Raw genomic sequence first — 14575 nt, forward strand, 5'->3', positions numbered from 1 at the left:
CCCCTCCCCTAGATGGCAGGATGACCAGTAGATGTTAAATATATTAAAATATAAATTAGATACACAATAAGTATACATGACCAAAACGTTATTTTGCTGTACAAAAAGAATCAGACTCTGAAATATTGTACAATTAGCTTGTGAAGGAAATCAAAAATGCAGGTGTGCATATAAATATAGGGATTGGGAATTCAATGTAATGGTTTTTAGTCATCTCCCAGAGTTCTTTTTCTGGGCATAGCTAGTTCAGTTCATTACTGCTCCATTAGAAATGATTTGGTTGATCTCGTTGCTGAGGATGGCCTGATCCATCAGAACTGGTCATCATCTAGTATTGTTGTTGAAGTATAATGATCTCCTGGTCCTGCTCATTTCACTCAGCATCAGTTCATGTAAGTCTCTCCAGGCCTTTCTGAAATTATCCTGTTGGTCATTTCTTACAGAACAGTAATATTCCATAATATTCATATACCACAATTTATTCAGCCATTCTCCAACTGATGGACATCAACTCAGTTTCCAGTTTCTAGCCACTACAAAGAGGGCTGCCACAAACATTCGTGCACATACAGGTCCCTTTCCCTTCTTTATAATCTCTTTGGGATATAATCCCAGTAGTAACACTGCTGGATCAAAGGGTATGCACAGTTTGATAACTTTTTGAGCATAGTTCCAAACTACTCCAAAATGGTTGAATTCGTTCACAACTCCACCAACAATGCATCAATGTCCCAGTTTTCCCGCATCCCCTCCAACAATCATCATTATTTTTTCCTGTCATCTTAGCCAATCTGACAGGTGTCTCACTTACTTTTAATGACATTTTCATTTATATTGTAAAAAGTGTGTTAGAGTGAATGTTTGTGTGTACATGTGTGAGTGAGAGATTTTTGCTCTGTTTATTTCACTGCACCATAAACCAAAATTATCTCGTTTCTCTGAATTCCTTATTCATAATTTCTTATGGTATTACATATTATTTATTCCTGTTGCATTTATGTATCATAGTATATAATCACTTCTGCCTCAATCAGTAGGCACCCAAATAATGGGTTACCACAAAAAGTGCCTGTCACAAGTGTTTTAATATATATTGGACCAAGGTTGGGGATATAGAATTTGAGAAGAAACTGAAGATCACTGGGACACAAATTATATTTTTCTCAGTGTTGACTGTTAAAGACAAGGATTGCAAGAGAGGTTATGTTGAAAAATGAACAACTGGTTGTGTCTGAACAGTGTTGAAGAATGGGATATGGATTTCTAGACTACAACTTAAAAATATAGGGACAAGAGATTCCTGGCCAGAGATAAATACCACCTAACAAATAAGAATAAGTTAGGTACTTATACCTATACTATAGCTATAAAAAAAGGAAGAAGATTAATAGCCAAAATACCCAGAAGATCACAGAAACCATGCCTTCATAACACATAAGTGCCCCCAGTTTAAGCAAAAATCAAGAACTAGAATCCCTCATTAAAGGATTTTGACCTCACAGTAACCCTGAGATATAGTAGGATAAAGCCCTTAGATCATAGCTCCATATAGGTATAATTTATTCAAAAGAAATGGGATATATAATAAGGAAGATGTGCAAACTATTAAGGTATGTTTATCTGAGGAAATCTGAGAACTAGAGGGAAGAATGATGAAGAATAAGGATCAAAAGGAGTTATTGAAGCCATTTTGTCACTGAGGAAAGAATAAGGAAATAAGTAAAGATTTGGAGAAACATCACAAGCTTAGTATAGACACATGGCATAATAGTAATGAGGGACCAGTTATGCCATTATCTCCTGAAAACACTCCTGAGATAGACTAATATCAAAGTCAAAAGGCAGAGAAAGCCTCAAAGGGAAATTCTATGCTGGCTCTTATCCTTGCTAACAAGTATTGGACTCAAAATAATAGGAAGTCTAAGGGCAAGAAATGACTTTTGACTTTGTGATAGATAGAGAGTAGTAGTCTGGCATGATCTTGACATGCACCCTAGGTTACAAAAAAACCTATCTCAAAGGATATAGAAGACAGGTTGGTTGGATCCCATTTTTCTTTTTCCTTCTTTGGGTCAAGTCAAAGAGTATCTTTTTATCAGCTTCAATTAATTATCAGTTTAAGCACTGCTAATAGTATTCTTGAATGACTGTCACATTTTATGTTCATTCTTAACCTTTTCTTGTTTCCATCCTCTGTATAAGTCTTAAAATTCTGAACAGGTGATTTCCCTGTGTTTTTACATTGGTCTTAGGCAGCTTCATTCTTTACTTCTCGATGGAATTATCTTTTTTTTTTTCCCTTTATTTTTAATGCACATTGTTTTATGTGGGTAGAGAAAAATCAGAGCAAAAATGAAAAGCCATGGGAGAGATAAAACAGAAAAAAAGAAGTGAACATAGCAAGTGTTGATTTACATTCAGTCTCCTTAGTTTTTTTTCTCTGATTGCAGACAGCATTTCTATCCAAAGTCTGTTAGGATTCCTTTGGATAATTGAACTACTGAGAAGAACCAAATTTTTTCATACTTGATGATCACACATTCTTGCTGTTATTGTGTACAATGTATTTCTGGTTTTGCTTGTTGCACTCAGCATCAGTTTGTAAATCTTTCCAGATCTTTGTATAATCACCTTGTTCATCATTTTTTATAGAACAATTTTATTCCATTACTTTCATGTACCAAAGCTTATTCAGCCATTTCGCAATTGATGGACATCTATTCCTTTTCCAATTTTTTCTACCACAAAAAGAGCTGCCACAAACATTTTTGAACATATGTGAGTCCTTTTCCCTCTTTATAATCTCTTTAGGATATAGGTCCAGGAGAGACAGTGCTGGATAAAAGGGTATGTTTGATATCCTTTGGCCATAGTTCCAAATTGCTCTTCAGAATGGTTGGATCATTTCACAACTTTGGTGGAATGATTTTTCTTCTTGTCTCTAATGATTTTCCCTGTAGAATATTTGTTTATGAAGCTCTGCCTATCCTTTTTCTAGAGCTTTTGAAATCTGCTTTCCTGTAATACAGACTATGTCAGGCAGCATCTGACTTTCTTTTCCTTCTCTATCACAAATGTTACCACAGCTTCCTCCCTGATTTCCTGGGTTTACTTACATGAGTATTTGGCATACTGCTCTGTCCTCTATTACTTATCCTGTTGGATTTGAATGACATTTACATTTTCAGAGGTAAAAAAATGTTACACAGTAGACTATATTATTACCATCACACAGATGTTGACCAATGTTAATGGGCTTGTTGCTTATTTTTTTAATTATGTTTTTGTTTGTTTTATAGTATCATAATTTCCTCTTCTTCCTCATCAAGAATCATCCCCACATAATAAAGAGGAAAAATTCCAGCAAAAAAAACAATCAGTAGATCAAAAGAAATCTGAAATAATGTGCAATGTACTTATTTGTATAATGTCTACCTCTTCAAAGAAGTATGGTTAGGATTACCTCAATGATGATTCTATTTGTTATTTAGTAATATTCATTTTTTATTTTTTTGTGTGTGTTCTTTTCTATTTTCATAGTTCTAGTTATTATATATATTGCTTTTCCTGGCTCTGATTATTACTTTATTTTGCAACAGTTTATATAGATCTTTCTGTTGTATTCATCATTTCTTATAAATACTATTTAAAAAAATTTTTTTTGGTGCACTAGAGTAAAATTCTAACAAGCATCAAAATTATATAAGATTGCTTGACAGATATAACAACAAAAAGAACTTTGTCCAGTAACCTGAACATTTATGTCAAGGGGAACATATACTATATAAGGAGCCTGTATACTCTCCTACGGTATTTATTCACCACTCTCAGGAAGATCCACCTCAGGGCCCAGAGAGGAGAGGAATCTTCCCTCTGTAGATAGCGACCACCAAATGTTTTGTTTTGATATAATCCTGATTGTAACTGGCTCCACAATTTTATAGAATCTCTTCAATTAGATCTTAATTAGTACTCAAAAGTTTAACTAATTCTTCCCTCAGGGAATGTTTTCTCTCCACATAGGATTAACCTCTTGGGAAATTTATGGGAGGAAATGGATCAGAGTTGCAAGATAAGGGCAGTCAAGGATGAGTTGTAGGTCTTAATCACTGAAGAAAGGACCAGTTAGTTAGTCAACAGTAGGCTTTTAGCAAACTTTTATTGTGTGCCAAGGGCATCTAGGTGACATGGGACAAAGTGGCAGACCTGGAGTCAAGAAGACCCATCTTCTTAAGTTCAAATCTGACGTTCATTAGCTGTGTCACTGTGACACTGTTTTCCACCGTTTCCTCACTTGCAAGATGAGCTGGAAAAGGAAATGGCAAACTACTAAAATAACTTTGCTCAAAAAACTTTAGTGGGATCCCGAAGAGCTGGACACAACTGAATAATCAGTGCCAGGCAGCATGCTAAATGCTGGGCTCACAGACAGCAGTGAAACAGTCCCTATCATCAAGGAGCTTACATTCTAAAAGGAGAAGCAACCTGTCAGGATCTGCATATGCATACATAGACACACAATGAATAGAAAATAGTTTTGAGAGAGTATAACGGCTAGGAGTATTGGAAAAGATTTCATGTAGAAAGAAGTAGAAAACATTATAGCGTTAGACTACCAGTACTAAGGAGCAGAGGGAGGAGGTAGATCACCTGTGAGAAACAGCAGGTAGACCAAAATGGCTTGTCCATAAAGAGGGGATTACTGTATATGAAGAGCTATTAAATGCTGAGACGAGGAGTTTATAGTTGACTTTAGAGGTAATAGGGAGTCATTGGGATTTTTTCAGTACAGAGTAACGTGATAAACTTGTATTGCCTTAGAAAAATCACTTTACCAGTTGTGTGAAGGGTAGGTAGAAGAGAGAGACTTAAACCTGGGAGACCAATTAGGTCTCATAAAGTATTATAATCAAGAACTGATTGTACTTGTGCAAGAGATGGGAAGTTGAAAACAAGATGTTAGATTTGGAGTGTTGTCTCATTTTTATGTATCTTACTGTTAGAAGGTTATTTACATCTAAAGCTATAGATGGATCCTTTTTGGGACTTTGCCTTCTATACATTTCTGCTTTTCTCATTATCTGCTTTTCCTGTTTTTACTGCTAGCCATTATGGTCACTTAGAAGAATTCATATATTCCATATATTTATGTCTTCTAGATCAAGCTAAGCTGCCCCTTCTTCTGTGAAATCCTCCTGGATTTCTGTCCCACCCCTTAGCTGAAAATTATTTCACTTCAGGTTTATTTAGCTCATACTTTATATGTGTACATAATGTGTCCATTTGTCCTTCTGCCCCATTAGATCATAAGCTTCTAAAAGGGTAGGAACCTTATTTTATTTTTGTTTTTTTTAAATCTTGATATTACAAAGCAAACATTATGTGCTAGGTTCTAAGGATAAGGATTCAAAAAAGTATATGGATTATATATACAAGAAAGTCCTCTTATTGGTTTTTTTTGTTTGTTTATAATTTTACATTGCATGAAAGAATATAAACAGCTGTGGTTAAAACAGGACACATTAAAATATTTTCCCTATCCTTTTCCAAAGAAGGATGATTGCAGTAAATTAGCATTCTTCAACCAGCCACATAAGAAGCAAGTTTATAGTTGAGGTAACACTCATGAAAAACCTTCTGCTTCCTTTATGGATGGATGGATGGATGGATGGATGGATGGATGGATGGATGGATGGATGGAATCTTAGAAATATTTGGAAATTTGGAATTTAAGCTGGAGAATATTGGAAGATAGTTGGTACAGTTACTAAGACCAAAAGTGTTCAAAGCTAGATCTAACACACTGAAAATTCTTGGTTAAAAGTAGCAACTAAAATTCACAAGATCAAGATTCTATTATAAGGACAAAGATTGTTGACCAAATATATGGAAAGCCAAGGTTATATGAGGTTAATTTGACCTCTGTTTTTGAATGGTGGTTTTTGCTTCAACAAAAGAGCATGTTCTATATTGTAGATCTAAGGTTATGGGAAATGATCTCAAAATCTGAAAATAGCCCCAGATGAAAGATATCCATTGAATCTGGAGAATAACATTTGAAAATATCAAAAACCAGTCAAAAGAAAAAAATGCATGAATTTATATATAATGTAAAAGAATATTCAGGTTGAAGTGACAACTTAGAACATTTAACAAGAACTCACTTTAAATTTTAAAAGTTGTATCCTTACAATTAAAGTCAACAACATAATGAAAAATGTAGTTTCAATATTTGTTTTTAGGTTTACAAGAAGCTAGGTCAGACTCATCTGGCCCTGATGAATTTCTCCTGGGCAATGGATTTAGACCCTAAAGGAGCTAACAACCAGATTAAAGAAGCAATTGACAAGCGTTATCTTCCAGATGATGAGGAACCCATAACTCAAGAAGAACAGATCAGTGAGTGTTATCCATATGAATCAGGTTTGTATTTCTAACTCTAAACCAAAAAAGTGTGGTGTCACATGAGAATCAGCACTAGGGTAACTTAAGTGAACAGACTATTATAACAATAAAAACATGGATATTAAACATGGACATGTGTGGGTGTTTATACACATGGAAATATATATATATATATATATATAAATACACATTGAATCATAGGAAACATGTCTATATTGGGTATCATCCATAGAACTGACTTGACTTTTGTATAAATCATATTAAGTTAAGGAAAACCTTAAATACTATTCTTACTCTAGAATACGATAGTAATTTGATTTGATAAGGATTTGAATTCAGGTTTTCCTGACTCTAGGCCTAGCACTCAGTCCGCTTAGACACTTAGTTGTGCCATTAGAATAATTTCACTTTAAAATGACCTTAAATTGATTGCTTCTTTCAAAGATCAACATGAAATCACCTATTAAGTACTACCTAAACTTTTTTTTGGTACTACCAGATAGTAGTGGGTGTTACATGCTACTCTGAAATACCACTATGTAGGGTGATGGACATTAATAAATAGCTCATAACAGGCAAATATATAAAATAAAAATTTTAAAAATAATTCTGTCTCCCTTGTTAGATTAAGCAAACACTGATTGTTTTTAACTTTTAGGGTATTCATTAATAATAGTATACACAAAATAGGGTTTATAAAACTGTTCTTTAATTTAAAATTGGAATTTCAAAATAGGTAAAACCTAAGAAATCAATATTATAGACATTATTCCTATTAGATTGTATTCCTATAGCATATGTTCTTATCTATACCACTATTTTGGCTTTGTATTGTATTCATCTTATTAGATATATATGTTTCCCAACTAGTTTTTTGAAGGCAAGAATAAGTTCATGTACCTTTTTATATGTTCATTTTGCTGTATTAAGACCCATACACAGCGGCAGCGAGGTAGCGCAGTGGATAGAACACCAGTTTTGAAGTCAAGAGGACCTGAGTTCAAATTTGGCCTCAGACACTTAAACACTTCTCAGCTGTGTGACCCTAGGCAAGTCACTTATTCCCAATTGCTTCAGCATAAAAAAAAAAAAAAGACTCACAGCATGAAATAGGAAGAGTATTAAATTTGGCCATCAGAAAATCTTTGCTTGCTAGTGATGTGACTGACATTGGGCAAATCATTTAATCTTTTTCTGAATGTTTCCCCATCTGTAAAAATACTGTTGCTGTGTTGTTTAAAAAGTCTGAGAGACACACAGTTTCTGGGTAATTAATCATTTTTATTAATAATGCTCACATATTACAGTGAAATGAAACAAAGGGCTGAGAATGTGGCTTTGATTATATCATTTATTTCTAAATTGCCCAGTCTTGGTCTATCTAATCAAAAAATGTATTCCCACCCAACCCTGTATAGAACACAATGGACTTTCCCATCTGTGTGGGGTCTGAAAGACTTTGAGGAGAAAGTTAATTTAATCTCAGGATTAGCTATGTCCCTTAGAGAGAGACTGAATAACTTACAGACTTCAGAAAATTTCCTGGTCCTAATTCTATAATTGATTATTAATATGAGAAATAATTCTTTCTCTCACTGCTTGCCTCACGGGGTTTGTTATGAGGCACAAATGAGACAAAATATGTAAAATGACTATCATTTTACTACAGTTGTATGAAAATGCCATTGTATAAAAAATGTAGTTGATAAAATGTTATTTTTTTAAACAATATTCCTTATAAATGCAGTATATCTAATAAGAATTTCCCTTCTGTGGTAAAATTCTGCTTTCAGCAGGGAACCCTAAAAACCTCAGATACCTCTTTCAGAAAGAATTTGCTCAAAAGGTCGTTACCTATCTAGAAGCATTAGAAAAGACTAGTCAGTGACTTACATCCCCTTGCTATTTGTTTGTTTTAATAGACATTCAAGTAAAGGGCTTTGGATTTCATATACTGAGAGGAAAGTGTTTCAATATATATTTCTTTACTTCCCTGAATCCACTAACCTTTCTTATCCTCACAGTAAACCACAAAGTCAGCTTTCTTTGGCATGCTATCCTGGAATTCCTTAAAGGATAACTTAGTGATCCTCTCTGATTCTGTGCAAAGGAATTGCATTTTATGTGAAGAAGACAAAGGGCAAAAGGCATTTTTAAATATTTGTGTTTAGGGTTTTGCTTTTATTTTGTGTCTAACTAACACTGCTCACCTGACTTGCTTTCTTAATAACAGAGGACATATTTGCTAGCTTAGTACTGACCACATGATTTTTTGTGTTGGGTTTGTTTTTTTGTTTTGTTTTTTTTTTATGTTGTTATTCTTAAAAGTGGGAACAGATGAATCCCAAGAGAGCAGCATGACAGACGCAGATGACACACAACTTCATGCAGCAGAAAGTGATGAATTTTAACTTCTGGAAGCCAGACATTTGCACCTGGATGTGTGACTAGTGCTGTTATTTTTTCTTGTCCCTCCATGTCCTGAGTCTTCACATCTTGAGCCAGCATTGTCATTGTCCATCACTTACATCAGGAGTGTGCCATTTTCATCGGACCCAGACTGTACACAGAATGAATGAATGGCAGTGCAATATTCATCTGCTACCAAGATTGGCTCTTTCACCTATATGAACACGACAGTTTGTGGGGGAAAGACTTTTTTTTTTCTTTCGTCTTTTTTTGTTTTTTGTTTTTGTTTTTGTTTTTTTTCCTAATTTTTTTTTAAAGCCTCCCTTTGTTGGAAAGCTATCATGGAAGGAAGAGTTGTGTTTTGCCCTAAGGGAACTGTTAGCCAAGGGAAATAGTGATGAACCAGAATTTTTTGGTCTTTCTCCAGAAACTTGTCTTAATTTAGTTGTGTTCTTGGTAAGTGGAGTGACTGACCTTCATTTCCAGGTTCTTCAAGGATGGTGTTGGCAAGTGCTAGATGGAACAATAAAAGACATTGCCTATTACAGAGTAACTTGAATGCCAAGGAATGTAAATTACCTTAAAGTTACAGTGTCTCCTATAAACAAATATAATGGACATAATCTGGACACCATATGTGTAATAATAAAATGTCCCTCCATACAGTGTAAACTTGCTCTTGGTAAGAGAAGAGTGTCCCAGAACAGCAGCTTTTACAAAATGTTTTTTATACCTAACCAAGAATTTTCAGTTTATTCACCTAATTTCAAAGTGTCAATCACTATTGTTTTGATATTACAGACTAAAAAGTTGGTTGTCACCTCTTCTCTTAAACCCTGTGGGATCACCTTTAACATTCAAAGATAGGGTAGTTGCCTATTAAAAGATCAAACAAGTCCCCTAACAGAAAATAAAATTCATAATAATAAGCAGTATACAAACACTAAATCAATCTAGAATATAAAGGATCATGACAGTGGAAGCCTTAACATAATTAGAATCTTTACCGTAAACTTGAATCTATATTGTTCAAAACAGTATCCTTTCAACTTTTATAAGTGTTGTTTAAAGCAGGATGTAAGAATGTGCAATTAATTTTGGGTTGTAGTAGTATCCATTTTAAAGGTTCTCTGCTTCTAATTCTTTTTCAATGGCATAGGTCACCAAAATATTGATTTGGAGTAGATTAGGTTTAGGCCTCTAGAAAATTTTAGTTGAAACATAAACCAGATTGTGTGAAGGTGGCAGAAGTTCTCTCCTGTGTCAAAGTAATGTACGGCAATTTAGGTTGATGGTGTCCTTGGGGAATAGACATAAGTTTATGATGATATTACAGGATTTTAAAGAGCCAATTATGCACAATAAATTGGGAATGATTGAAATTTCACAACAACCTATTTAATCCTTAAACATGTGTTCCTCCTTTATTTTAATGTATGTAATTTTTAGGAGACCTTTAGTTATTAACATTTTTTTATTTAGTGCCATTGTCATAATATATATCAAATGACAGTTTCTTAACTACAGGAGTAGATACAGTTTTGGGTCATTTGATGAAGGAAAAACTTAACAACCATTGACTTGTGCTTGCTAACCAAGCTGTGAAAATTAGGTGGATTATAGGAGATATGAAAATTTTTTAATCTATGGATTTATTAATGTTAGAATATGAGTGGACTTTTCATTCACTATTTGTCTGCTCTTTTAAACATGCACTAAATCCTGTTGCCAATTAATGCAAGTCAGAGTACTAGATGAAGGTATTTGGTGCCAGAGAGGTATTTCATCAAATTTTTCTACTTGATCCACATATAAGCATAAGCTCCTTGAGAAAATTGATGAGGAAACCCAGATTAAATAAAAGGAGCACCACTGAAATTTCCCAAGGGCTGCTGCTTGGATTTCTAGCAGAGTATTGCATTTTGTTATCCACTTGTAGTTTTGTAGCATTTAAATTTAGTTTAAATTTCTTCTCCCCCACCCCAACCCCGGTGCCCCCCACCCCCAAATTGCCCAGCCTTAAACCAACTGTCTCATCTAGCATTTCATAGAAAGTTTTCAATAGGGGTATTGCTACATAACCCCATTCTGTACTGTTTGGAGAAAGTGAACTTAGTAACATTTTCTAAACTACAATTGGTTACCTTTCTGTATTGGAAGTTTACATCCACTACACCAAAGGTAGAAATCTTTCTGGTGCTAGTCCATTGAAGATGAGTGGAAAATGGTAATTGTCAAGGGCAATTCCACATGATTGTAGAAGGAAATCTATCAATTTTGTTGGGATCAATCTTAATTTATTTCTTCCTTAGGCCAGTTTTCAAAGCCATTTCATTCTATGGAGCTTTTTCCCACCCAGCAACAGTTTCTAATTCTTTCCCCTACCTTCTTCCCTTCTTCCTTCAAATAATAGGTAGAAAGGGGAATTATGGAAAAAAAAAAAAAAAAACCCAAAGAAAAAACTCATTTTTATTGAACAAAAAGTTGTTTCAAACAGCTATAGTTCATTTAGAAGAAATTTTTAAAACTAAATTACTAAGTATACCTTGACAGTTTATTTTTTTTTCTGTTTGTATGTATTTTTAATTTTGTTCAGAAGTTACAAGTTGCATTGGAATTCAGTTTTGAAAAATTGCCTTGGAAAGGGTTCTTAACTCTGGAATTTTAGGATAGGAATTCTTCTAAAGTGGATGGTGGTACTCAATAATGAAAGATGGTCCCTGCTTTCTCCATATTTCATTACTTAAGAAATTTTATTTTTTCCAAGAGCTAAAAGTAACCTTTGAACCATGCTGCTGTTATACCTTAAACAAAAAACTCAGTGATAACCAGTATTTAGTCTATTAAAAAACACTTTGAAGAAAATAGTTTGGAGGTCTATGATCCAGAGCATAGTATGGGTATTCACTGAGGAATAAGGTGACTCATTTTCTTAATACAAAACATGACAACACAGTGGGGTGGGAGGGGAGGAGGGAGGGAGGGATGCAAGTGTGGGTGTGATGTGTACTATTTGCATTGAAACAATGTAATTTTGTGTCTTTCCTTTTTGCTTTTCTTGACTTATTTCAGAAATTGTACAGTCTTTGGGGGGGAAAGTCTTTTCTGTTAATATATTTGCAATTCATTAAAGGATGTGAAAAATCCAAATAAATTACTTTTAAAAACAGTTTATAATCAAGTTGTTACAGCTGAAAAAGCACTATGCTATCTGTATTTTAGGACAAGGCACAGTGAAAAATAAGGGTGATATTGAACTTTCATTTCCTATAAAATGCTGGACCTAATTAATAGATTTGAACATAAAATAAGCAATACTAATTTGTATTCCCAGTAAATGTTAATGTTTCCACTTCCCACCATTAATTGACCTTATTTCTAAGGGAATCTTAGTTCTTAAGATCACCTATTCCACCAAGGTAGGGCTAAAATACAACCTTTTTAAAAAGGATACATTTTAACCAGAAACTTCATAGAAACAAATAAAGTAGAATACACTCCACAATTAAAGGTGGTTTATGAAAATATAAAATACTAACTAAAATGTCCTGAAAAGTACTAGGAAAATGCCCAGGAAAGCAAAGGAAAAAAAGGACTCGGAGAAGGATTTGATGGGAAGGAACTCTGGTAAAGGAGGGAATTATATGTCTTGGAAGAGAAGTCAGTCACAAGGGACATAAGCATATATCTCCCAAGAGAGAACAAGGTCAAAGGAAGAGTAGAGAAAAGAAGTTTAGTTTCAGAGACATTATGCTCTGTCCATTATCACCCAAAACCTCCACTTTCCTTGATGTTGCCAAAAATTCCTTAGATAGCAAAATCCTTTAATTCATAAGTCTATAATAAAAAATTAAGAGAAATCTTTGAAATCACTCAGCAAGCACCTGAAATGCAGGAGATACAAAGACAAAATAAAAATAGTCCCTGCCTTCAGAGCTCTTACATTCTGGGGGAAAGCATCATACATATACAAAAATAAATGCAAAATCAGAAAGTAATGGAAGGAAGAACACTAACAAGTGGGGTGATAAAGAATGGTCTCACAATGGCGGGAACATCTCCCCTGAGCCTTGAATAGAACTAGAAGATTCCAAGAAGTGGAGTGTAAGAGAGGGGATAACTAATGCAAAGGCATGGAGAAGATGAGGTGTTATTTATGGGGAACAGCAAATGTCCAATTTGGCCAAAATGTAGGGTTAGGAGAAGTGGATGTTATATAAGTAAATATGGAAAGGTAAGGTGGAGCTAGGTTGTAAACCCATGAGGGTTTCTATTTTATCCTAGAAATAATAAGAGGATTACTGATACTTTTTGAGCAGGAGATTGACAGTCAAACAGTTTAGGAAAGCTAAACTCTATGGAAGACTTGGAGAGGGGGAAGAGACTGGAAAGAGGGAAATCCATTAAAGGGCTCCAACAGTTAATCAGGTAAGAGAAGAAAAGAGTTTGGATGGTGATTGTGAGTAAGAAAGAGGCAATGGCAAAAAATGTGGTAGAAGAATCCACAAAATTTGGCAACTAATTGGGATATGAGTTTGAAGGATAGAGAAAAGTTGAGAGCAATCATAGCAAATATGGTTGACAAAAAGGATGATGGTGTTATCCTCCACGGCAGAAGTGTCAGACATGAAACCTACAACACTTCCAAGTGCTGCCTGAATCAAATTGAAATGTAATTGGGAAATATTTGACAAAATAAAAATATATTAAGACATTATGTTAACATTGTTTTCTAAGCTAATATGTGATCAATAGGAATCAATTTAATGTCCCCCTTTTCAGTTTTGACACCACAGCTCTACAGGAAGAGGATAATTAGGAAGAGAAGTCAGTTTGGATAGCAAATTCTATTTTGGATATGTTGAGTTTGAGCTGTCTGGGATATCCACTTAGAGATGTTCAGCAGGCATTTGATGTGGGGCTGGAGCTCACAAAAGAATTGAAGGTTATGTAGTTGAATAAGTGGATGCCTAAATATCTGAGCATTATTAAGCAATCAGTGTTTTGTAGGCCTAACATTTATCTTCATAGGAATGATGATGATTGAATTCACAAAGCTGTGGAGAAAAGTAGGAGTATGATAAGAGAGAAGAGCTTTAGAACATACCCATGCCTAGGAGTCATGGTCCAGCGAAGGAGATTGGGGAGGTTCTGTCAGACAAGAATAGTGAAGGGCAGTTAGGCAGTGCAGTGGATAGAACACCAGCCCTGAAGTCAGGAGGACCCGAATTCAAATCTGGTCTCAGACACTTAACACTTCCTTGCTGTGTGATCCTGGACAAGTCACTTAACCCCAATTGCCTCAGTGAGTAGGTCATAAGAATATTGAGGAAGGGGAGAGGTGTTTATGTAGAACACTATAGAAAGTTCAAATGATGACCAAGAAAATGTCTTTGGGCGTATCCAAAGGTTATGTTAGTAACCTTGGAGAGAGACCAGGTTTAGGTTAGGTTATGATCAAAAACCATATAAGAGGGAAGCATGAAGAGGAGTAGGCCATGAATGAGTACAGAAAACTTTCCCCAAGAGATTAGAGGTTGGAGAGATACAGAGCTTAAAGCAGGGTTTTTTGTTTTTTTTTTTAATTTTTTTTTTTGTTGTTGTTATGGACCCCTTTGACTGTATTTTTTAGAATGTTTTTAAGATGTATAAACTATATTGGATCACCAAAAAAAAAACCAATTATATTTAAATAGTTATCAAAATATTTTTAAAAACAAATTTATAGACTCAATTTAAGAACCAGTTTCACTTATAAAGG

The 14575-nt window shown here is 34.6% G+C and overlaps 1 protein-coding gene across 4 annotated transcripts in view; it reads left to right on the plus strand.

The window, feature by feature from the left end:
- CDC27 (cell division cycle 27) overlaps nucleotides 1-11988 on the plus strand; it is a 91597-nt gene extending 79609 nt beyond the window's left edge. For 2 of the 4 annotated variants that reach the window (XM_031965942.1, XM_031965943.1), the window contains exons 18-19: nucleotides 6243-6399; nucleotides 8734-11988. In XM_031965942.1, coding sequence (XP_031821802.1) covers nucleotides 6243-6399; nucleotides 8734-8816 — 240 coding nt within the window. In that variant the 3' untranslated portion in view covers nucleotides 8817-11988. Of the gene's footprint in view, nucleotides 1-6242; nucleotides 6424-8733 lie in introns of all 4 variants that reach the window. The other 2 variants (XM_031965941.1, XM_031965940.1) reach the window with 2 other exon arrangements.
- The last annotated feature ends 2587 nt before the right edge of the window (nucleotides 11989-14575 follow it).

The sequence above is a fragment of the Sarcophilus harrisii genome, chromosome 4 (genome assembly GCF_902635505.1).
Source record: "Sarcophilus harrisii chromosome 4, mSarHar1.11, whole genome shotgun sequence".
In the NCBI taxonomy this organism is placed as follows: domain Eukaryota; kingdom Metazoa; phylum Chordata; class Mammalia; order Dasyuromorphia; family Dasyuridae; genus Sarcophilus; species Sarcophilus harrisii.